Raw genomic sequence first — 24,658 nt, 5'->3', positions numbered from 1 at the left:
AGCTTTTAAATTCATGCATATAAGGAAAAAAATCAAGTTGACTGTTTATAATACATAGCAGAACTTAATTTCTGTCATACAGTTTGCCTGGGAACAGAACCAAGAAACTACAGAATTTTGTTAATGTTAGTGGTAAAAAACAAACCAAAAAAAGAATCATACCTTTCTTTTCAATTTCTGCTTTATCATAGTTTGGCCTTAATTTGGCCCCTTTGTCTGCTAACAATGCTACTAGTGCCTGAGTTACCACAAAGTTGGGTGATGTTACAAGCTTGTTCTCTTCTGCAATTCCTCGCAGAAAGCTTGGCAAAAATTTTCTTTGAATTGGATCATCAACTGTTGTCAAATTTACACCAGTTGCAGCAGAAATCAAATTCTAAAAGAGAGGCAATTAAGACAAATTTTTCAACAAGCTAATATGTTGTTAAAATCTAGAATGTAATTTTTTTTTCAAGATCTGTAGTTTATTTGCAAAAATCAACATCTTCCAACTCCCACCCTCTTATACTGTAAATGTCACATAAAATAAGAACAGTAAAAGCCTCTATCCTGCAAACTGAGTGGCCTGAGTGTACTTCTCTGCTCACAGGAAAGTTTGTAGGGTGAGCGACAGAATTTAAAGAACCACCAGCAGCAGCTGCAGTTAGGGAATTCAATATACCAGAAAACTTAGAAGACTGGGTCAGACTGGGGGTGGGGTGGGGGGGGGGAAAAAATCAAACAACCAAACATGTATAATAAAATTAACTGATCTCTCAGAATACTTACATTCTTCCACATGTATATAGTCCATACTCACAAAAAGCTAAATCAGTTATCTTGTATGAGTTAGAGATTACAGATACACTCACTTATTGCATGTTCACTTTTTTTTTTCTCTACCAGACCAAATCCCCATTTACAACAAATGCATCTGATCTGAGTATAGTTAATACAATAAAGTATTAAGTTTGTATACCAGCATCACTTTTAGATCCCTTTAGACCCTTTAGATCTGTGTATGTAAGTGTGACTTTTTTTTCCAAATAGATTTGCTTTTCCTTACCAGATAAATAAACCTTGCAACCAATCTCTTCCACCTTATTTTTATCTTGTTTCCTTTTTAAGGAAAAGGATCACATACAAGCAAACTTCAACCCAGTATTTTCAAACAGGCTCCAGTCAATTCAAGGAAATATTTTTTTGCATCCAAGTGCAGACTGCAGCAGAGCACAGTAGGCATTCTTGTACCTCCTTCACATAAACCACTCCTCACAAAACTTGGCACCTCAGCTTATTTATAAAAATAAAACAAATTTGATGCAAAGGTAAGTAATTAATAATCATACCTGTGTACACAACTGTACCAGCAACTTTGCAGCACTAGGAGTATTTGATGCCAAACACCCTACAGCTGTACTCAGATAGGCCAGGCAAGATATGGGCTTGCTTGTTTTGCTGTGTATTCCTCTGGATCGCTCTGTGGTACTGGATATAGTAGAAGAACTTGTGGAGAGGCCTGCTCTCCCTGCTGCTGCTAGGCACATTAATCGAACCAAAGTTCGGATATCTGTTAAACCCAAAGATTCAAGACCAGCTGCAAGACTACAACTGGACCCACTGTCAAAAATGGAAAAAAAACCCCAAGCTTTAGTTTTGTTTTTTCTTTCAAATGTAATAACACATAATACGAAATCTTAACTGGTATACAGTCTAGTTACTCCCAAACAACCTTTGTGAAAGAAACACTCCTTGCCTGATTAGTGAAAACTTAATTTCCCTCAAAGGGCTGAAAGAAAGGTTATATTATCCTTAGATTATAGATGGGGAACAGAGAGAGATCCTGGCCCTTTTCTTGCAGCCATTCAAGCTTAACTTTAAGAATGTGTACAGTATCACTGGAAACCAAGGGCATCTAATGCATGGGCAACAAGGTAATTACCACACTCCAGCAGACTCAGCATCTCATGTATCAGCATCCCTATGTTTAAACATGGCAGCAGGGGTGCTGTAACTAAACTTTGTCGAACAGGCTTTAAAGTCCCCTCCCATCATTTTTAGGTGAGGGGATTCTATGCTCCAGGCACTTTAATTAGAGCCAGTCTCAGAGCTGCTCTAATTAATGCCCCCCCACCTCCCTCAAGCAAATGTATAAATGCCCAAAAGGACAACTCATACTTAAATACAGGGATAACTATGTGCTAAATCAGGGCTTGTGTGACAGAAGTCATATAAGAAATCTGTGAAAAGACATTTTAGCTCTTACCTTCCATGTCCAAAATATGCACCTTAACCACAATCTCTGACTATTTTACATTTAGAAATTCTAATGTCCGTCTTGGACATTTGTATCTTGACCAGAAACCATTTTTTACTGTGCATTTTACCACATGTTAACATTGCAGCACCTCTGTACTACCAATATATAAAGGACACAGTAAATTAAATGCAAAGAAAATAAATCAGTATCATCAAGAACCTCACAGACCTGACAGATAACAGCGAGAGTGCTCTCATAACCATAGTTCTTGCAAGGAGCACTTGAGCTGCAGCTGTCACTCTTCTTAAAGCCATAACACGGTCATGTGGATTTACAAGAGCAGCCGCTTGTTCTCCCAGAGTTATCCTGCCAGAAGAACATTTTTCTATAGAGCCATGACAGCCTTTAAATTGATAACAGGAAAGGGAAAAAATAGAATACATTACAATAAAGTAAGGCACACAAAGTTATGACATACATAGTAATACAAAATTTGGCAGATTTCAGTGTGCAGTGTGTTGAATGCATTACACAAATTAAGCACTTTGTTCTCATCTTTTGTACACATGGAATTATTATTATCATTTGTAGATAGCAGAAGACAACACTCCTAAAATTCTAAACCAAACTCAGCGCTTTCTAATTTTATGACAAAAGATGGGGAATAATCTGACAACAACCTGTATTGAAAAAAAAGTAAAAAATAAAAAATTCTCCCCGCTATAGTGGGCTACAAACTTAAAAGCCAAGTGGTGTAATCTCATCTATTAGTGTGGTCCTCTTGGCACAGTTCCATTTAAGATCAGGTACAGACATTCATTTTCCAAGAAGAGAACTGTTGTTTTACTTAGTAGAAATAAAAAATGTACAGATGTTGAAGGCATTCTCTCTTGGAGAAAAAATGGCCGCTCCAGAAGAAAAATAACTTGGCAACAACAAGCAGGGTTAAATCACTCCTGGAAAAGTTTCTCCCAGGAAACTGAAAGTCTGCACACTTACCCCAGCTTATCTCCTTCTGCAGACCAGGAGTGGAGCTGGGAGAAAAGTTCCCCTGACTTTCAGGGCAGGAACCCTCCCCAACTGTCTGTGACTGCTGCCCCTTTTCAGCAGCTGCCACTTGACAGCTTTCCCCTTTCTCAGGCATGGGAAAGGACAGGCTGTCAATTTATGGGCTCCCCTACAGGGACTGGCAGCCCAGGGAGCAGCCTTCTATTGCCCCTTGGCTAGAGATCTTACATACCAGCTCCTGAGCTATTTTTCTACTGGAAGAAATTTCTTCAGGCAGCAATGAATGTCTGCATGCAGTTTAAGTCAACAGGCTCTTGAGTCCTTACAAGTAGAGTTCAAAAGAGGGACTGGGGCCATAGAGGGCATGCCCACACTACAACAGCAGCAGGATGTGTCAGATGTATATGCCCTGCCCACCTGCATCTACACACACTCACAACCTAAAAATATACCAAAGATGTCGCAGGGTCTTCTTCAGTAGCCACTGTCAATATTGGGGACTTGTGTCTTGAGAGTGGCCACAGAAGCACAGCTGGGCATCTCAACCAGCATATTTTGGTGTTTGGAGCATGCCAGCAGCAGTGGATCAGCGGGTCGTCTGGGAACAGCCCAGGTAGGACATATCACTGCCAAAATGTAGATTTGTCCAATGTAAACAAAAATAAGTTCAACATAAAGGGTTTGGACCTGCATCCACTGGGCCATCCCTAAAAAAAAAAAGCTGTATTTCCTGGCTGTGTTTCTTGCTGTGGGGAAACAAGATAGACCATCCATGTTAGACACCTGCCCAATCATATTGTAACTGTCCATCTAAGCAGAAATTGTATTTCAAATCTAATTTAAAACACTACCTATCTCTTCCTAATTTACCTATTTGCATTAAGGTCTCCTCCATACTGTTGGTGGCTGTGACCATTGCAACTGATGCTCCCAGTGGATCACTATCAGGGAACTGAACAGGCTCAGGTACAATTCGGCGATCATTTAACCCAAGAGGCCCAGCCAGTAACTCAAACTCCTCTTCTCCTGTCAGCTTTTCGTCTTCATCCACATCCAGCATATCCCAATCTTCTGAGGTTGAAGAGATAAACAAAGTTTAGGTACAAAATCTAAATTGTGCCATCAATTATACAGTAAGGAAATGTCTTTAATTATAAATGTATTTGTTCATGTAAATAATTTTCAATGAATTTAAAAGCCATTGTATAAAAGTAAAGAATATATATGAATTGCAACCTGTATCCTGATTTTACTAATATCAGCCCTCATTTGTAGAGATACAATACACTATAATTTAAGGTTGGGGTCTGTGTTCAGGGAACATGCAACTGGGTGAAGTGATTGCAAGGACACCTTGTTATAAAAGAGTGCCTACTCATAGTGAAGGAGATCCAGTCAAAAAAGGACCTGAAAAGAGCTCTCCCACAGCAGGCAGAAGGGGCTATACTAAGGAGAAGGAGATGTCCTAGAACATTCCCACCTAACAGAAAGTGGGAATGCCTGTAGATTTAGCTATGCTACTGCTGAAAAGGCTCAAAATAAAGGTGGGGTAGGGGAGATGGGGAATGACTGGGAACACCACAGGGAGATGCGGCGGTGGGGGGTAGAGGGGAAACAAAAATAGCTGCACCACTGTCACCAGCAGCTGGCAATGCCCTCTGCTGTTTCTGCTCAGGGTGCAGATCTGCCCTGTTGCACCTCTGCTTTTTAGCATCTGCCAATTACTAGACTTGCCTAAAGAAAGGTGAATTTGCCTTCAACCTGTAGTCCCTTACAAAACAAATTGCTATTAAAACCAATAGCCCAATCAACCAAACCACTACTTCTCATCTACTCATAAGAAAGACTACAGAAAGATTCTGGAACTGACATGAAAAAAAATTATCCTGAAAAAATACTAAAATTATTCTTAGTGTATGGCTTGGAGTATACTCTGAACTACAGATGTATTTGTATGGAATTATATTTAAAAACTTAAAACATATGTAAGCAAAGCTACATAAAAATGACATGGTGTTTCAAAGAACTCAGAGCAAAGAAATACCTTCATAGACGCTGTCTTGCTTGCCTATTAAATCAGGAGCCTGGCCTTTGTACCTACACCAAACAGTAACATTTTTTTAAAAGGATATAAATAAAATAGCTCAAAAAAAATCTTAACCACACATGACTTTGAGACTAGAACTATAAGTAGTTACATCCTACAGAAAAATGTTTTTTGAAGATAATAATGGAATATTCTAATATTATAAAACCCTAAGTCTGTCCGTCTGTAACGCTTTATTTGTGCTCTGATTGGCTGATGGAAACAGCCAATGAGATTTCTCCAAGCATGGGGTAGTGCCACCATGATTCCGAAGCTGCATCTAGGACCAGATGCCAGGATGCTGACCTTGGCTCTCCCACCCCACTCCCTGCAAGAGGCAAAACAACAGCAGCATGGGGCGTTAGGAGGCGGCACTCCATCCCAGCCCCCTCCCACTCCCACTCCCCATCATTCTTGACAGGCAATTGGCTAGTATAAAATAAAATGCCTGGTAAAAATGGAAACCTCACTAACTTATGGACTAGAAAAATTCAGATTTTTTATTCTAAACATAAAATCCAATCCTAATGTTTCCTAATTAAATAAAAGACGCTTTTACACTATTTTTTTAAGCTGTTGGCCAGGAGAAAACTGAAATGAATGGTCAGCAAAATACTTAGAAAGACTTTTTAAAGTTATTTCCCTTTTCCACAAAAAATTTAATCAAAATATTTTAAATTGCAGTTATTATAAAGAATTCTTGTACAAATTGCAGCGTCAGCTGGTCAGATTTTAAAATGCCTATAACAAGACATTTTGAATTATTCCCTGTTAGTCATATATAATTAAATCTCCCACCACAATTTTCTTTCATACCTTTCTGAGGATGATGTCTTAGATTTACTCTTCAAGGCCAAATATTTTTCTCTGCAGCTACCACACAGTAGATAGTATGGGTTTCCACTTCCACATTCACCACCAAACCATCCATCCACATAAGAACCATTGCTACGATAACCTTGTCGATTTGCACTACGACCACAGCCAGGGTGATTTCTTTTCATGTGTTGATTAAAGCTGACAACACTGGATTCACACAATTCACAAACCACCACTTCTTCTCTGTCTTCTGACTCGCAAACATGCTGTATGAGATGATGTGTATATGAAATTATGTTACTGGATATGTAATTGAATATATTCATGTTAAAAAATAAAAGTTTTCCTATTCTTAAGTGTTGCTACCTAGGTTTGATTTAGAGGCAGACCAAAGCTAGGTAACTTACTGTGGGGCAAAGAAGTCTTTTCCTTCTTTCATTATAAAACACAACTTCCTCAATAGATTTATTTTTATTTATTTAATTTAGACTTATATCCCACTCTATCCAAAAGGCTCAGAGTGGCTGTTAAAAGCTTGCATAATTTATCACCTTTATGAAGACCAGTATTGGTATCTACCCCTTCTTCTATGTAATGATCTAAGCTCAAACAGTAGCTGTTCTTCCAATTAATAGTTTATAAGGTATAGAAAAGACAAAAATAGAAGAACACCACATTTCAAAAGGAAGAGATTTTCCCAATCTGTCCCTTATTACAGTATGAGAAATTCTAAATTATTTGTATCTAGCCCTCACACATTGTTAGAACCCATCCAAGATTGTCTTTATGTTTTATTCAGTTCCCCCTTAGAATTTGCCAGACTTTGTACAGAGAAGAAAAAAAAACAGTAACTTTTCAGACTGGTGAATTCTCATGTAGCAAAGCAAGAACAACGACTGCTTGGGTCAACATTTTACTATATAAAAAAAACGCAAGTATGGCCTACATGTTTTATAATTCATTAGTCCACAAAGCTGAACAATACAATAATTAAACAAATTGCAGTTATTTGCATGCTTCACTCATGCTACATATAGGGAACACTGAAAAATACAATAAAATTAAGTATTGTGAAATGGTAATCATGACTTAATAGAACTTTGGTGACAAATATTAGCATAACTGAACATGGTCACGCTAACATAGCAAGCCTCATCATTACACTGCTATGCCAGGACTAACTGAGCCAATTAAGATATACAAGTGTAGTAAGAACAAAAACTGGCTTTTGCTAAACTTAAAAAAAAGTAGTATTAAAAGGAAATTCCCCCCAAAATACAAAGTGTCCCATTCTCTTCATCCAGCTACACTACAAAGCAAAAGCTAGTTGTACTAATGGTTCTTCCTTTATCTAAATAGAGGGATTTTTTTTTGCCAAACAAGTACACAACTGAATGACCAAAGGGGAACTTTATTCTATACCAACATACTGTCAGGTTTTTAAAACCAAAAAATGTCCGGCAACTGTTTTATCTTAAATTCAATTGAGCAGTCAAGAACATGCACTTGCTTTCTTGCTACTAAATGTCACAAAATAATTTTACTTAAGTATTCTTTCTTCTTTTAGAAAAGGAACCAATGAAGAACTTAAAGATACATGGAAAGAATGAAAAGAACATGTTAATTATGCACTGCTGTCCTCATTAAAATGAAGTTGCATACACCTAAATGACTTGACATGTGATTAGTGTGTAGCAAGGTAGTATATCCAAGCAGAAAGTTATAAGTAACACATTATTTTAAAGTATGATTTTGCAAAAAGCAGTAAGTCAAAGCAGCCCCAGCTGCAGTCACACACACCCAGGTAGGCCAATCCAATACCTCTGGGATCCACATTCCCAGAATATCATTATCACTGGCCAGGTCCTGTCCAAACATTGCTTCCATTGCTTCATCATCAAGGTCAATTTCTAACTCCTCATCCAAGTTGAAGTCATAAAGGGCCCCTGGATCTTGTTGCAAAGATATTCCCTCTCTCCGACTCTGATTTCTGTGAGCCTGTACAGAGCGGTATAATCCCGCTCAAATCAAAGAGAAAACATATTTTACTTCGCATGTAATTAAAAAGATAGCACATTCTAAAAATTTTGCCCACTAAAAGCTATCTATTCACTTATTATTGCAAACAAGAAATTAAGTAAAATATATACTGATGTGTATATGAAAGATATAATTTTGAAAATTCCATATGAGGTACCTCCTTGCATATTTATCAGATAAACAAAGGTACACAAAGCATTTTAGTACACTTACCAGCACGTGCTAGTAATGTCCGGGCAGCTAAGTCAAATTTGTGTCTCCTTGTTACTGCCGATCGACTTCTTGAGGGGGGTCCACTACCAGAAGCTGCATTTTCAGTATGATCCATATTATCAGGACTAAGAGAATAGTTTGAATGTTGAACACATAAGTCAAAAACAGTTTAAGTTATCACATATTCATGTACAGTAAAGCAGGGGGGAGAAGGAAGAAGCTAACACACTGATATTAATATATTTGATTCTCCTTCTTTTTAAATAAATCTATCTATATATCTATATCTATATCTATATATATCTATATATATATATATATATCTCTATCACCCCACAAGTATACACATATTAGAATCCCCATTGATAGTGAAGGGGAGTTACATGCATGCATTACTCAAGTAAGGGAACAAAGTAAGGCTGACATTTCATTCTTCATCAGTACAACAGAGCGTTCAGGAATGAACCACAGGAAGCCCAAGGAAGAAATGCATCGGCACAGTAGAGCTTAATAAGAGCACTATATTTTTAAAAAGTAAAAACTTAATCCTATTTTTTCTCCTTGTTGCAATGAAAACATTAATATTACATGGTTCGGTTTTCTGGAGGAGGGAGATAGTTACCTTACTTTTTTCTCAAATATAATAATCCAAACATGCCAACAAGAACCTTAGTGATAATGAGGGATCCAGGTTTTCCGTTTGTGAATCAACAATATGGTAAAACCCAGATTTTCTCATCTAAGGAGAGAAATACAGGAAACGTTGGGTTTCCCTTTGCAGGCTGGCAGAATTCCAGCCTGCAAGGGGCTGCAGGGAGCTGGAGGAGGCTGGTTAGACAGGCGGTACCATGCATATGTGTGTGCGTACACACGCACATAGCCACCAGGCAGCCTGGAGGGCAGCTCCCTGTAGGTAAGTCTGGGAGGGACTGAGGCCCCCATAGTGAAGGAGTTGAGCAGGGCTGGAGTTACTACCCGGCTGGAAAAGTGCGCGGGGTTTAGGGCCCAGGGCTGGAATGTGCGGCCGAAGGGCCTAAGCAGGGAGTCAAATTGGGCTGCAGGTGGCTTGTTTGGGGGGTGGGGAAACGCTGGCTCCCCACCACTGTACACACTCCTGGGGAAATGAGGGGCACACTATCCCAGATTTGTGTGCAGGGCAGGTGCAGGCTGTCAGCTGAGGGTTTGCGGCTTCCCACCCTGCTGCCCTCCCCACAGGGCCTCTGCAGCCCAGTGGGCAGGACCAGGCATAGCAGGGCAGAGAAGCTCGGTGCTGCCACTGAAAGCCCTGCCCCGTCATGGTGAGGCACCCCCTGCCCAGCAAGCAGCAGCAAGGTGCACAACTCCATACTCCCATCCCCACTGCTGTGGGGTGGGTAGGGGGCTTCACCATTGCAGTGCAGGTCTTCAGTAGCTGCATCAAGCTTTCCCCCCCAGCCCCACTCTGCCTTGCTGCACTGGGTTCTACCTGCTGGACCAGGGAGGCTCTGGGGAGAGAGCAACAGGGCACGGAGCCCTCAGCCCACAGTGGGCAGCTCGCCCCCACCTCTCCTCGTGGGCTTGGGTTGTGCTGCCGGTCGGGGAGGGGAAGCCAGGCTCTGCACTTCACTCTGGTGCAGCAGCCTCTGCCTCCCACATGCAGCAGCCAGGGCTTGGGCACTGCTGCAGAGGGCTGCAGACCTCGGTCTCTGGCTTTATAACCCTGACAGATGGGGGGCCCTCTCCGGCAGGGCTGGGGAGCAGGGGCTATGAGTGGGGAATGAACGGCACCAGCAGGGGTGGAGGGGCTGTGGTTGTGGAGTGAGGGGCACGAGCAGGGCCCAGAGGGCTGTGGGTGTGAAGTGAGCGGCAATGGCATGGGCAGGGCACCAGCATATCAGGGCTGCTCAGTGCCACAAAATAGTAAGAGGGGACAGCCAGAGCTGATGAGTGAAGGGGGCAGGGGGAGCTCTGATTTTCCATGATAAAAAAAAAAGTCAAATGCCAAAATTTATAGTTATTTAGAATTTATTTTATTATAGTGATTGAGGCACTAGTAGGCTTCCAAATTACTTTAAAATTGGAAATATTTCAATAAAACGTGTTCAACTGATACCTATGTATATAGTGGCATTTCATTTTAAATCACGGAAAATGTAGATTTTTGGGGGGTTTTAATCAAAGAATACACAATTTTTAAACAGAAAAAACAGGACACATGGTGATAATTTTACTTCTCATGATATGGTATACCAAAAGCCCTTCAAGGTGGCATTTCACCTTTCTGCTTGCAACTACCAACTTGCTGAAAGTCACAGTTATGATTCTAGCAGCATGGTTTGTGTAAGCAGAAAGCTACTTTTTACCTTTCACTAAAGCCTTCTTCCATTTCAGTAGCATCAGCTGAAGGGATATCTCCTGGTGATTGCAAGTAACATTGATCACTAGATTTTCCACTGGTTCCAGAAACTATTGTCCCATGTTGTGAATCTGCAGTGCCTTCTGATTGCGGCTCTTCATCATCCTCGTTACCAGGATGTTCTATCATCCACATGGCCAAGACTGTGATATTCTGAGCATCTGCTTCTCCTCTTGCACCTGGAAGCAGGAAAATCTTACCTGGCTATTCTTTAATGTCACTATTTGTGAAAAATACACTTCCTCTTTCCAAAATTGGTCAAGGAATTTGCAAGTTCAAAGCTTACACAGAGTAGTCCATTAAAAATAAGGTTTTGCATTAACCTGCGTTGTGAAATGTAATATATATTATCCAATATAAATCACCTGTGGCTTCCATAGCTTTTGCAATCTGCCTGAGCGAGAAGCCCATTTCTAACAATGGAACTGCGATGGCAGGTGGAGGAGGGGAAGTTGAAAGCCGGCTGCTTGGGTCTGATAAAGCTGTGAAGACAGGAGAGGAAGATACATATTAACTGATAGTTCATTTATATGCTTTGCCTTTCTTTGGTCTTATGCTAGTTATTTACTCATTCAGCAGCTATCCCTTATTAGCTGAAGACTTGTCCTTATTAGCTTTCCTTTTAACATCCTCACTGGTTTAAAGTACTTACCAGTTGCTTCTTGTAACAGAAAATGAGTAGAAACATTTGCTGTCCCAGGAGAAGCTCTTGCAGGGTGACCTGGGAGTAATTTTTAACCCTCGTTGTTCCCAGATTCTCTTTCCCCTGGAGCTGCCACTTTTGCTCTAGGAGATAAATCCTGAACACCTGTATGCTCAAGATTTCCCTTGGGACAGCAGCATCTCTCTCAAAAGAAAATGAATGTCTGCACATAGCCCAAGTCAGAGCAGCTCATTCCTTTCTTTGGCCAGACAAAAATTGCTAAGGATCTATAAACATGTGTTTGACCAGCTAAGGTCAATCTGATTTCAGCATTTTGAATTAACTTATGATATGCTGAAAAGGTATCCAGCTACCTTGGTTTGATCTCCGGAAAGCTACGTGCTCTGTGTGTAAACAGCTCCAACCAAGATGAGCCTAGTCCAGACTATTTGAGTGGAATTTGTGAAGTCTGAACCAGTGTTCCCTCTAAGTTGTGTGGCATGCGTGGCTGCACAGGCACACCTGGCAGTGCAGCATGAACATAGCTGCGCACACTACACAGCTTAGACAGAACGCTGGTTCAGACTGCACAGATTCCACTCAAATAGGCTGAACAGGACAACCATATCTCTCTAAAATTCGATTTCCCACAAGAACTAGGGACCATAACTGTGTTGGAAAGAAATAAGGTTTGCTTCTTATTTGCCAGAAGGGCAAGGATTAATAACTGAAGGCACATGAGCAGGACGAGCACTTGTTACTGTGACCTGACCCTGGTGTTGGAGGCAAAGCATTTGGGGAATAAAATGAGACAGAGCAGACAGGTTGCTAAGCAACAGTCTGATCTGCTACAGGAGACAACTCAGAATTGTGGGCTAATGGAGATGTTATGAAGGATAAAAGTAAACGTTGTGAATCTCCATCCTACATCATTTTGGAGTTTAAAATAATGCTTCTCATCAATACTGTGAACACGAATTGTAGCGGAGAGCGAGTGATTCTTTTATGCTAACTTACTAAAAATGTGGTGACTTAAAAATATTATATAATGAAAACAATTTACTCAGCGATATCTACATTAACTCTGACAACAGGATGAGTAAGGATTTCCTGTTGCAGTGAACAAACGCTAACAAAATTTACTTCTAACAGGACATCATTTCTCCCAAAAAGGAAACTAGTTCAAAAAATATTAACTATTCCAGGGGTTGTCAACTGGAGGTACACGTACCCCTAAGGGTACTTAGAAAGGCCATAGCGGGTACACGCACATGGCTAGGTGAGCGGGAATGGAGTGCACCCCAGGGCACAGTGGCAGCATCTCCCCTGGCACACTCCATACTTTGTTTCTCACCTGGCTGAGGGGCATATACCAGGTGCCGCTGGCCCCACCTCAGCTCACTCTGTGCCCACTCCCAGGAGCAGGGCCGGTGGGGCGGGGGGTTGAGGGCAGCAGCGCCCCTTTGCAGGCCACACATATGCTGCCCGGCCAGCCGGCTGGGGCGGAGGGCAGGGAGCAAGGGGGGAACTTGCACGCAACTGCTGCTGCCATCACCACCATCCACTGCCCTGTGCTGCTGCTGCACCCACACCGCTTTTCTATGGCCCACTGCACGTGCGGGTCCACAGGCTGCTGATGGGCAGCGAACAACTGGCCGGGCACAAAGCCCATCAGCAGCCTGCAGAGCTGCATGTGTGATGGACCGCAGGAAAGTGGAGTGGGGGGGCAGCGGTGGTGGCATGGGGCAGTGGGTGGTAGTGACAGTGGTGACCACCACATGCAAGCCTCCTGCGCTGCCCAGGCTGGCCATCCAGGTTGTGTGTCAGGGACCTGGAGAGGGGCACCACTGCCCTTGCCCCCTGCTGCTCCTGGGAGCGGGCACACAGACACAATCCCCACCCCCCTACCATTCCCAATCTGCGCCCCCCCTCCACACACACTTACCTGCTGGGGTTGCGTGTGTGTTCGCGTGCATGTGCATTTGCATCTGCCCACCCAGTGGCAGGAGGCAGATGGTGTCATGTGGCTCTTGGGGCAGCAGTATCAGGATGCAGAGTCCAGCTTGCAACAGCAGCTGCCTCTACCCCACGCATAGATCTGGGGGGCAAGTGCTCCCAGACCTCTGCCAGGGTGCAGGCAGCAACAGGAGCTGCCACCGCTCCCCCCACCCAGATGAACCACTCTCATTGCTCTGTCCTGCACTCCATCTCGGCTGTGCAGCACCTGTCCCAGCTCCAACCCCACTCCTTCCCTCCGTCCCTCACTATGGGGGCCTTGAACATTCCCCCTCCTCGCTTTAAAACAAGAAAAATATAAAGGGGTACATGAGCTGAAACTTTGAGGCGGAAGCGGTACATTTGTTCAAGAAGGTTGAAAACACCTGAGCTACTGTTTTTAATATATATTTCTCCAAACAGAAGCTTCTTCTAACTCACTGACAAGATTTATTGGAGAAGCAGTTTCTAGAAGGCTAAATGGGTTATCATAAAATAAACCAATACTTTTTTTGATCTACTGCAAGCTAAAACGTATAATTTGTGACTTATAGGCTTGGCAGAATCCAATTTTTATTTTTTAATAATTTTGACAGCAAACATATATGTTTATTTTTAAGTATTTATTTTAATTTTTATCTATCTAAATTTTTCAGGATTGAGCAAAATTAAGAGTGTGGGGGTGTGCACATTCAAACACATATGCACATAGACATGCATGCTTCCTATTCCAGCCCAGCACACAGCAGATGTGGGGAAGTTGCTGGGCTATCTGGCTACTTCCCGCCCCCGCCCCATGCACAGCCACTGAGCTCAGCACCTCCTTTCCTTTGTACCAAAGCGGTTGCTTCATCCAGTCCCTCTCCCAGCAAAGACACCTGCTGCTGCAATGGAATCTGCCCCTTGAAGTAAGTGGCTCATGCTGCCTTCAAGCTGTTGCCTGAGTTTGCAAAGGACGGCCTGGCTGGCTGGCACCCTGCAGGCATCCAGCTGGGGAGGGAGGGGTGGGGACAGACACACACAGGTGCATAGTGCCCAGCTCACCCCCCGCCTCCAGCCGCCACTCAGCAGAAGCCCACTGGGGCAGGACAGCAGCAGCCTGTTCTCGCATCCCATTTATATAAATTCCAGTTAATAACAATGGAAATATTTTTGTTGGTCTGTGAGTGAGGTGAAATAGCCATTTACTGACATTTACCAATGAAAATCAAATCATGCCAAACCTATTTATAACCCATGCAAGGAATTCTAGGAACAGAGACCAAACAGAAATAACATTCTAAAAGTATTCATCATAGTCAGTAATACTGCTTGCTTGTTCTTTTTCATGACCATCTGTATATATATGCAGCATCTTTTAAGAACAAATTAGTTAATGATGCCTTAAAATCTTGTGCAGAACCTATATGAAGGATACAACTTTTATCAATTCCTACTAAACTATTTTTGCCTACTAGTATACCTGTACGATTGGTAGGCCTGACAGTCTGGGAATCAGGAGAGGTCAGACTTTGCCTTCTACCCACTTCGTCAGAAGGAGACGTGGGTAAGGAGGATATTGGAGGAGTCTGGGCACGTCGTGTTGGAAGTACTGTTGTAGTTGGGTAACTGGAGAACATTTGCCTTCAAAAAAAATATATATATATTTTTATACTTCAGTACAGATTCTTACTGCAGAAGTTTCACACTATGCCGACTTTATTTAGTAGTAAAGCAATCAGGCCAAACCAAAAATAGATTGAACAAATTCTTGGAGGAAAGGGGTATCAGTAGCTATTGAGTATCGGAGTCAGGATACAGTCTCTGAATTGAACTTTCTAGACCCTAAAGGCTGGAGGCTACAAGTAAGACGAACAGTGGAAAAAACCCTGCTCATACCCCATTCACTCTCCCTTGCAGCATCCACTCTTTACCACATGGCTTGGATGCTGTGAAGTGGTAGAGATCTGCAGGCCTGCAGCACAGGGTGCATTGCAAACTGATAACTTTAACTGCTGCAGGCCACAATCTCCACCATAAGAGATTAACTTTAACACTGTCAGATGATATGCGAATAAATAACAACTAGAATTAAAGAAGCATTCTCTTAAACAAGACCTGCTCAAGCTTGGGAATCAGTGGTTCATTAAAATATAAATTGTGGCAATATGATGTTTAAAGAAATCAAACAAAACCCAGGAAATGTGGAATAGTACAAGGAAAATATTTTTGTACCCTCCTGTTCTGCAACATTCAGATTGTAAGTGTGCAAATATCCCTTAACAGCTTTCCTACTACTAGAAATCCAGTGGGTCTTGAGGCATGGAAAGAGACGAAGGGAATGGACATACATTTTAGCAACTTTTATAAGGGTGAAGGAAGCAGGTAGCAACTGCTATGATTTAGCTGCTGCATGATCCTATAGTATTATAAATTTGCTAAATCACCCTAAATTTAATCCTGAATTAAGCAGAGTTAAAGTTGGAGCAGTTTTACAGAATCATGAAGACAGAGAAGTTGCATGTTAACTACTTGTATCCATTTGATAACAAAGCAACTCTTAAGTCTGTCTATAACATACAGCATATTTCTGTAGAAATAATCCATGATAAAAAAAATAAAAGTATGAGAAATGACAGAAGCCCTTCAAAAGAGGATGATGACATTAAATAATAGTATACAAAAGGATAGAGCTGGCCCAGTATGATGGGCAGAGATCCTAGTTTTCTTTGTTTAAAAGTCACAAATTCTCTGATAAAAATTTGCAAATTCTCTAATTAAAACTCCCCAAATCCATGTTTTTCTATGATTAAAATGAAACATCACTATATATATAGGTATTACTGGAAAACAATGTTTTATTCATATACTTACAATTTTAAAGCAATTTGGAAGCCTACCAGTGCCTCAATCGTTATAATAAAATAAATTCTAAATACCTATACATTTTGGTGTTTGATTTGGGATTTTTTATTATGGAAAATCAGAGCTCCCCCAGCCCCTTCCCTCATCAGGACATGAATCTAGCTGTGGCAGTCTGTCATTTTCACCCCCACTGCTTTGTGGTACTAAGCAGCCCCAATATGTCATTGCCCCTCACTCCCCACCCACAGACCCCCAACCCCGCCACCACCCTTCACTCCCCAACCCACAACATCCCCATCCCTGCTGTTCCCCTCACTCGTGACCTATAGCTCCCTGCTCAACCCACCCAGCCCTACTGGAGGGGACTCCCAGCTGCCAGGGCTACACAGGGCCAGGGATTTGGGTCCACAGCTGCCTGTCCCCAACAGCACCCAAGCCCCAGCTGCTGCCTGTGGGAGGTGGTAGCTGCTGTGGCTGGAGTGGGGCACAGGTCCCCCTCCCCAGGTGGTATGGCTGCAGTGGAGCTTGGGGGCGGGGGGGGGCAGTTGCAGCTCCCTGCTCTGCTATGCTTCCCCTAGAGGCCTCTGTGGCCCAGTGGGTGAGACCTGGCACAGGAGGGCAGAGTGTGGTGGGGATGCTTGGTGCCATGGTCAGGAACCCTGCTCCAAAGCTATGGCTAGGTGACCCCTGCCTGCCAGGCAGCAGCAGAGGGCACAACTCCATGCTACCACCGCTGAGGCTGCTGGGTGGGCAGGTGATGCCTCCCCATGGTGGCCTGGAGCTCCCAGTAGCAGCACCAAGACTCCCCTGCTCTACTATGCCAGGTCCCACCCCCTGGTTGCAGAGGTCCCCAGAGGGAGGGCAGCGGGGTAGGGACTGCCAAGCCCATAGGTGCCAGGAGGGATGGGAAAAGGGTGGCAACTCCCAAGCCCATAGCTGCCAGTTCACATCTGCCTGGTGCACAAATCTGGGGAGCATTCTTCATCCTGATTTGTGGCACTTCCCATTCTTCTTCCTCTGGGAGTCCATGTAATGGCAGGAAGCCAGCCACCCTGTCATCCCCCGACAAGCCACCTGCGGCTCCGTCCCACTCCCCAGCCGGGCCCTGGGCCACCCATTCCCACCCTGGCACTGGACTCGAAATCCCACATACCACCTCAGCTGGGCAGTACCCCCAGCCCTCCCTATACGGGTCCAATTCCCCTCCCCCACAATTTACCTGTACAGAGCTGCTCTCCAGGCTGCCTGGCTGTCACATGCATGTATGCACACACCCTTGTTTGCATGCCTGATCACCCTCCTTTTGCTCCCCCTAGCCACTTGCGGGCTGGAAGTCTGTCAGCCTACAAGGGGAAACCCACCATTTCCCACGTTTTTCTCCTTGAAATGAGACAATCTGTGTTTTTCTCTGTTTTTCCATGGTGGATAGAACTCACATCTCTGATGAGTGCTGTAAAATATATTTAAAAAACCCCCCTCTACCTTAGAAGGCTAAGGGGCATAACACCAGGTGATTCTGAAGCTGGCACTGTTTCAGTATCCGTTACTGGGGTCGTAGCAGTAGTAGTATCCTCCAAAGAGCTGCTCATGAAAGAAGTAGTACTAGAAGCAGAAGGGCTGGTAGTAACTGGTGTTTGGGCCTGCTGAGCTTGGTCACTTTCTTCTGCTTGCTGATCTACTTCTATAAAACAAAGAGAATGTTACAGCAACATTAATATAACCATACAGAACAAATGTATGGTTCTAACTAGCCTTAAATTTGAGCAATAATTACTGTTCTTTAAAATTCTCCCTGAAAAAAAGAGAAATTATGGTGTGCTTTAACATACAAGTAGATGCACGAACACTAACAAATATTTTCTGCCCAATATCCTGCTGATATGTAAATGTATTGCTTGGTGAGCTTATTTTCACATTTATGAAAAGCAGGTGAGAAACAAGACTTTTCTAGAGTGGAAGGGACTTCTTCCTCTTTGTATGGTTTGATCTCATTGTACCTATGATCTGTTACAGCATTTGAGTTTTAACTTTTCCTTTTGTCCAAGAGAAAGGTTTAAGAGGTTACAACTGGTATTTCTGATAGTTTCCATAGTTACAGAAATTACTATGATAAAACAAAGTGAACATCTCTCAGCCAAAGAGAATACAATATTAAAGGAAGTTGACATTTGAACAACTGAGTTTTTGCAATTTTTCCTGTATTTTTTAAAGCCAAAAACCACTACAAACCCATAAACAGGTTCAAAATCTGTCACTTAACTGGCCAAGGTTGAGATAGTATCATAAACAACTTCCTTGAAGTTGGAACAGTATTATTTTACATGTATACAGAGACTATGAGAGACACCATTTATGATCTCTTTATCCCTTCATTGTTAGTATCAGACCAGATAATTCCAAGTAAACCCTGACTACTAAGGTTCACCACCAAACTGGATAACAGTTTAACACTCATGTTCAATAATCACATTCAATGATGATAAAATTAGGTAGACCTATGTCACAATCAAATCCCACTGACAAATATAGAAAAGAACTGCCCTTCTGTCCCTCAACTTTTTATAAAGGCAACATATATATTCATTCTCTGCCATGGACTATGATGTGTATTTAAAGAAAATGAACCATTAAAAGTTCTTTCCATCTTTAGTAATCTAAGCAAATAATGGAAAATCTATGTGCACAAACTTCATATAGCAGTTATGATTTGTCTACTTTGGTGACTGAGATTACCACAAGTCTCAAGCACTATAGAACTATAAGCCTATTTATTATTTTTAAGAGATAATTTCAAATTAATTCAATTTAATTTAAACAATATATTGCCAAAAGTGAAAATGTACCTTGTTTAATTCTGGCACCAAACTGGTCCTCCAGCAGGCCATGAACCACTAACTTGTAGATCATGGCTTGGGCTCGCTCCAGATCTGCCAGTCCTAGAGCTCTTTTTATTGGTGAGCGCATGACTGCCCGTTTCACCATGTGTCGCATCAGGAATTGCAAGGCAGCACGCATCTCAACATCTTCATGAACAACTGGAGAGCTAGCACAATCAGAATTGTGACCATTTTCTGCTAGGACTTTTGGTATCAGCAGTAACTCAGCATATTTACTACAACTAAGAAGGACACTAAGTGATTTCATAGCACCAAGATAAAGATAGGATAATTGTACTGCTCTGATTTCTGACTGTACTACATCATGGTTTCTTGGAGTATGTTCATGGTTCTTTCTTTTTCCTTCTGTGGGTTGATGCTGGGACTCCATACCTAGTGTTGTTGATTCTAAAGAAAAGGAAGCCATTTCATTTTCTGATTTGGAACTTGTGGTGCTGTGTCCTTTGACGTCGTCAGCACTTAGTACTGATCGCATATCTGATCCAGTGTCACACTCTGTTTTCTGGTCAGTCTCCCCTTTATCTTCAGATTCATGTCTGTGTTTTTTCTCATGTCTCTTGGTACTTTGTTTTCCCATATCTTCATGAATACCAGTCAGATAGGTAAGGTCCAACAACACAGTAGCTGTCAGTCCACGAAATCTTGCAACATCAAAAGGCAGTGGTTCACAGGGTTCCAGATTATACAATGGAGTATCACTAGGCGACCAAAAAGTTGGGAAGCTTTAATAAAGATCAGAATGACACAGGAAAAAGCAAGTGAGGGATAGACAGGAGGAAAGTACAGGAAATAATGTAGGAAAAATAAGACGTAAAATATGCTTAATAAAATAACTTAAATGAACCGATTCTAAAAATTAAATGTGAACAAGGGGAAAATGAGGTAATGATCAGAAAATGGGGAGATATGAAACTCAATGCAAAGACAAGACACGTATTTTTTCCACAATGAATGTTAAAATCCCAAAACGTGTTGTAATTCACCATCTGAGTAATGACAGAAGGTTATGTTGTATTATTTTAAAATTATTAAAATTTGTTAAGAAATGTATAAAATAAATTATTTTAAAGTATCACTTAAACTTCTGATAGTTGGATTAGGCCAAATTTTATATTCAAATAACAACTGAATTTGTGAAGCTCACAACTGTAAAGATTTTGCAGTAAATAATTCTGAACTTTTAAAATATTAATTTCAGGCTGCTTATGTATCAGTTTCACTCTTCTGTCTGTCACCAAGATGTTCCAAATTGATAGTCAGATAGGAACACTGAAGCCCAAATAGTAAGCAATGGAAAACACAATAGAAGCATACCATTATAGATTAAAGCTCCTTTTACTTGGCGATACATCCTTTATAGTTTTCAAGACTGCTACATGTAGATCATTGCATTCATCATAAACAGGACAAACAGAAAAATGTAGTCTTGGATTTGCCATACAACTAGCAGATTTATGAATTTAGACTCCCTCACAGATTTTTGCTATCGTTAGTGTTTTCTTCAGAATTAAAAAAAAATACAAAGCCCATTCACTTACAAATAAAAGTGAGCTTCAAATGTTAATAACTTTAATAATTAAATTAATACTTTAAACATAACTGATAAAGTAGTGCTAGTTTGTATATAAATAAGGAACTAGTCTATAAACAAACACTACACTCGCTACTGAAATTGATTTCAAAATTAATGAAAATTCCTTGTGCGTGCACACAAATCTGTCAACAGCTAAATTTAATTTGATAACTACACTAAATTAGATGAGTGCAATTTATGCGTATAGACATAATTTTAGTCTACTCAGAGATTTAAAAATATTTCTTTAAAGGCACAAATACCTCCATTCATTTTTAAATTTAATTATGCCCATCGTCAAAAAAAAAAATCTACAGGTGCTGAATTTTTTTCCAAAGACTGGGACTTAAGCTTTCTTCGCAAACTTCTCTAGAAGATAATGACATTTATTTTCTGCAGGAAGGAACACACAGCCAATTCCCATAATTTGTAAATCGGGGCAGAGAGACCAAGAGACTTCACGATGTTCTCCTCATAATTTCCATGCAAGAGAAATATTTGACAGCCTGCCAAGGCAGAAGATATAACCTCTCTGAAGATGCCCAAGTATTTTTGCAAAGGAAATTCGTAATTCTATGGAAGTGTAAATACAGTGTTGTTCCTCTAGCTCACTCATACAGAATATAGCATGAGTATATGCTGCTTCAAAAGAGGCATTCACTTGAATAAAGATATCTGCTACCTTGAAAAGAGAATTCTCCCATCTCCTGGCCTTGCCCATACCCTCAAGCCCCATGGAACAGTTTCCCAAGTGACACTGGCAAAGGATCCTCTTCTAAATTCTAACAGAGAAAATCAGAATGACCTCCACTTGCTAAGCAAAGGAGACAGGCTTTAAATCAAATGTGAGCTATTCAATAAAAAAAGTCTGCATTCTTTTTTTAGTCTCAAGCAATTTGTAGTAAATTAAGAAAGGTAGCAGTAATGTATTAGTTAAGCAATATATAACTTCTAATATAAGCTGCACTCATGTCAAATGTAGGATAATTTACTACCATGGGAATTTCCTCAGTTTAGGAGACAGAATTAGAATTGTTTCAATAAATTCCAGGTTTCCAAAGGAAAATTATGCATTGAACATTCAAGATCTATTTTGTTCTCCTAAAGCCCCAAAGTTCAACTCAAGTTTACATTTTTTTTAATTAGAATTTTTAAAAATTGCTTAAACAAGCAGACTTTGCAATCTATTTTTTAATGTTACAGTTATCTGGAATTAATATTTCACATTTCAAATGGAAACTTATGACATTTTTCTAAACACTAAAATAAGCAATTTCTGGAAAGCATAATTTAACTCACTGTACCTGATAGTAATTTCTGCTTCATCCCACTGAACCTTGGCAGAAGTACTACCCTCTTTGACCACTCCGAGTAAGGTAGCATGACGCCCAGTTTGCTTGTGTACACAACGACCTCCAACTCGAAGACCAGCATCAACTCCACCAATTACGGCCAGCACAGGCCATACTTCCACACACAGAGTCTTCAGCTGAAGTTCAGACAGGTCAGCAAGACCATGCCTACTATGCTTACTTTTCTCCTCTTCTTTAGTCTCTTTCTCTTCTCTCATCTCACTCTCCTCTCGGCTTTGAACCGAACGACTTTTCTTCAGTTTTTGACCTGCTTCTTTAAGGCACATTTTGATTTTGTGCAGCCGCTCCATCATTTTTTTATTGATGCAGTGAGTCCAACGGTCTGTTCGATGAAGGATGCGGATAAGTTGGATAGTGGCTTCTGCCAGCACTGCAGCAACAGGACTACAGATAGGGTCACCAGGTAGCAAATCTCTCGGTGTGCCACGCATCTGCATTTCACAGATTTTCACCTAAGTGTTCAAAAAATTTCACCAAGTTATACTTTCAACACATCATTGCAAAACTTAGTCTGAAGTCTTTCCTGGTGAACTGAGAAAGTTTATAGCTTTATTTTCCTTTTGCATAAGCTCCCTATAAAATTCATCACTGTTTTATTGGTATCATACAGAAAATAAACTTATAAACTCCAGTAAAATATTAAACACAGAAATTAAAATAATTTAGGCTGCCGAACAGTAACCTGAAATATTTGTAATCCTGAAGTTTGCTTCAATTCCACTGACAGATTTTTGGTTCAAAATTCAGTCTTCAAAGGCTTTCTTATTTATGGGACGCAGTATATGTGCAGTTCATATTTATATCTGACTGAAAAACAAAGCAATGTAACATCTGTCTAATACTGTATTAGTGCCCCAAAGTACGGAGTGGATTTCTTGTCCCAGATGAGCTAAAAAAATTCTACATTCTCATCTAATACAACAGGAGGTAAAGATGACATCTGTGACATGTTGTTATAGCATTATAAATTTAAATTACCTTTTCCCCTGGATTACTGCTATAGAACATTACGCAAGGGTATAGCTCTGCTGCATCCACATCTTCAAAAGCCAGTTTTGGTTCCTAATCAAAACCACAGCAAGGAAAAGAAACTTTTAAAAACAAGTGAACAGACTTTTTAAAAATGAGGTAAAATATTTTACCTCTTTTTATAATCTTTTCAAATAATAAATTTGAACTTTTCTTGTAGGTTTATAAATTATGCTAGAATTATCAAAAAAGGTAAAGTTAAGGTTGTTAAAGAATAATATTAAAACAAAATGGGAACACAGAATACTGTTCAGTACCTCTGCATTTTTACCAAAGGAAATAGTTCTCGCTTCCATATCTAATACACAGGTGATATAATCTCCTTGGGTAAAGCTGGAAAGAGTCAGAGTCTGTTCCCCATTGTGATACAGGTTACCACTGTAGGCTCTATAAAGCCACATATCTGAGGTAGTTCGATGGTTAAAGTCATGTACTGGCCAGCGAGACACTCCCACACAGGTGCCTTCATTGCCACGATTTTCCTTCACAATAAAGAACTAGAAGACCAAGAAAAATTATCAACACAATATATTTAAATATGACAGTACATTACTGAGTTTCACATATAAGCAGAGCAGTAAAAATTATCCCAAAGCAACAAAGAAACTATATCTTAAAGTTATGCATTTCATTTTTAAGTAAGATACTTTTTTTTTTTTTTTAGGTGTAGGCTTTCAAAATCCTCATATATTAATACCTTTAATATAGTGGGAACACAACATTTTCTTACCTCTAAATTATACGTTTTCTCATGTAAAAGTTTAGTCTCTGAAAAGCAACTTACTCTGATCTACCAGAAACCAACAAAATTGCTTATTGCACGCAAAACTGAATTGTGCACTCAATACAAATAGTTAGGGGGGCACTGATAGAGATTTATGGGGCCAATACTGGCAGCTGATATTTAAGGAGGCATATTGGCCAATACCGTTCCGTTTCTGACAGCTGCCTCCAGATGGTAAGTCCAGTGTGATGGAAGAGACAGGGAGAGGGAAAGAGACAAGATGATTGAAATGATCCTGGTCAGAGAAATACATGCTTCAGTCATGCAAAAAAGTGCAGTACACCAACAAATAATGGCCTCAGAGACTGCAATACATGACTAATGAAAAGAATGCTGTAGAGGTAGAGAGACTTGGTCAAACCAGGCTGTACTACACTGCCACAGAAGAACCATTTAGATTGTCTCATGTGCTCTCAACACTTTCCCTACAGGTGCCCATCAAGCAAACAAGGAAGTAGCAGCTCAAGGAGATCAATTGCTTATTACACATCTCCAAACTGGGTCTCCCCATAGAGTGCAAATCCAAAGCATTACACCTCATTTCCCTCATCTGGATTTTTCTGAAACTGGGATTCAGCTTTGCAAAAGAGCCATGAAGATTTGTTAGGTCCAATGCAAAATGTACTCAGCACTTTTACCATGATGATCAGTGATAAAGTAAAAGTTTAATGCACCTATCCAAAAAAAATCACAAAGTACTCTGAGGGAGAAGCAGATTTT

At 40.9% G+C, this 24,658-nt stretch overlaps 1 protein-coding gene across 6 annotated transcripts in view; it reads right to left on the bottom strand.

Moving 5' to 3' along the window:
* HERC1 (HECT and RLD domain containing E3 ubiquitin protein ligase family member 1) overlaps positions 1 to 24,658 on the bottom strand; it is a 163,961-nt gene that overhangs the window by 38,512 nt on the left and 100,791 nt on the right. For 3 of the 6 annotated variants that reach the window (XM_019533386.1, XM_019533387.1, XM_019533391.1), the window contains exons 35-50: positions 23,412 to 23,651; positions 23,104 to 23,187; positions 22,057 to 22,577; positions 19,126 to 19,901; positions 17,765 to 17,963; positions 14,901 to 15,061; positions 11,166 to 11,282; positions 10,748 to 10,979; positions 8,406 to 8,530; positions 7,953 to 8,173; positions 6,150 to 6,418; positions 5,292 to 5,344; positions 4,118 to 4,318; positions 2,468 to 2,642; positions 1,329 to 1,599; positions 163 to 376 (exon numbers count right to left, since the gene is read on the bottom strand). In XM_019533386.1, coding sequence (XP_019388931.1) covers positions 163 to 376; positions 1,329 to 1,599; positions 2,468 to 2,642; positions 4,118 to 4,318; positions 5,292 to 5,344; positions 6,150 to 6,418; positions 7,953 to 8,173; positions 8,406 to 8,530; positions 10,748 to 10,979; positions 11,166 to 11,282; positions 14,901 to 15,061; positions 17,765 to 17,963; positions 19,126 to 19,901; positions 22,057 to 22,577; positions 23,104 to 23,187; positions 23,412 to 23,651 — 3,859 coding nt within the window. The remainder of the gene's footprint in view (positions 1 to 162; positions 377 to 1,328; positions 1,600 to 2,467; positions 2,643 to 4,117; positions 4,319 to 5,291; positions 5,345 to 6,149; positions 6,419 to 7,952; positions 8,174 to 8,405; positions 8,531 to 10,747; positions 10,980 to 11,165; positions 11,283 to 14,900; positions 15,062 to 17,764; positions 17,964 to 19,125; positions 19,902 to 22,056; positions 22,578 to 23,103; positions 23,188 to 23,411; positions 23,652 to 24,658) is intronic. The other 3 variants (XM_019533388.1, XM_019533389.1, XM_019533390.1) reach the window with 3 other exon arrangements.

This window comes from Crocodylus porosus, unplaced genomic scaffold (assembly GCF_001723895.1).
Source record: "Crocodylus porosus isolate Cpor-Errol unplaced genomic scaffold, CroPor_comp1, whole genome shotgun sequence".
Taxonomy (NCBI): Eukaryota; Metazoa; Chordata; order Crocodylia; family Crocodylidae; genus Crocodylus; species Crocodylus porosus.
The sequence above is the reverse complement of the archived record's forward strand: the minus strand, read 5'-3'. Positions and strand labels throughout refer to the sequence as shown.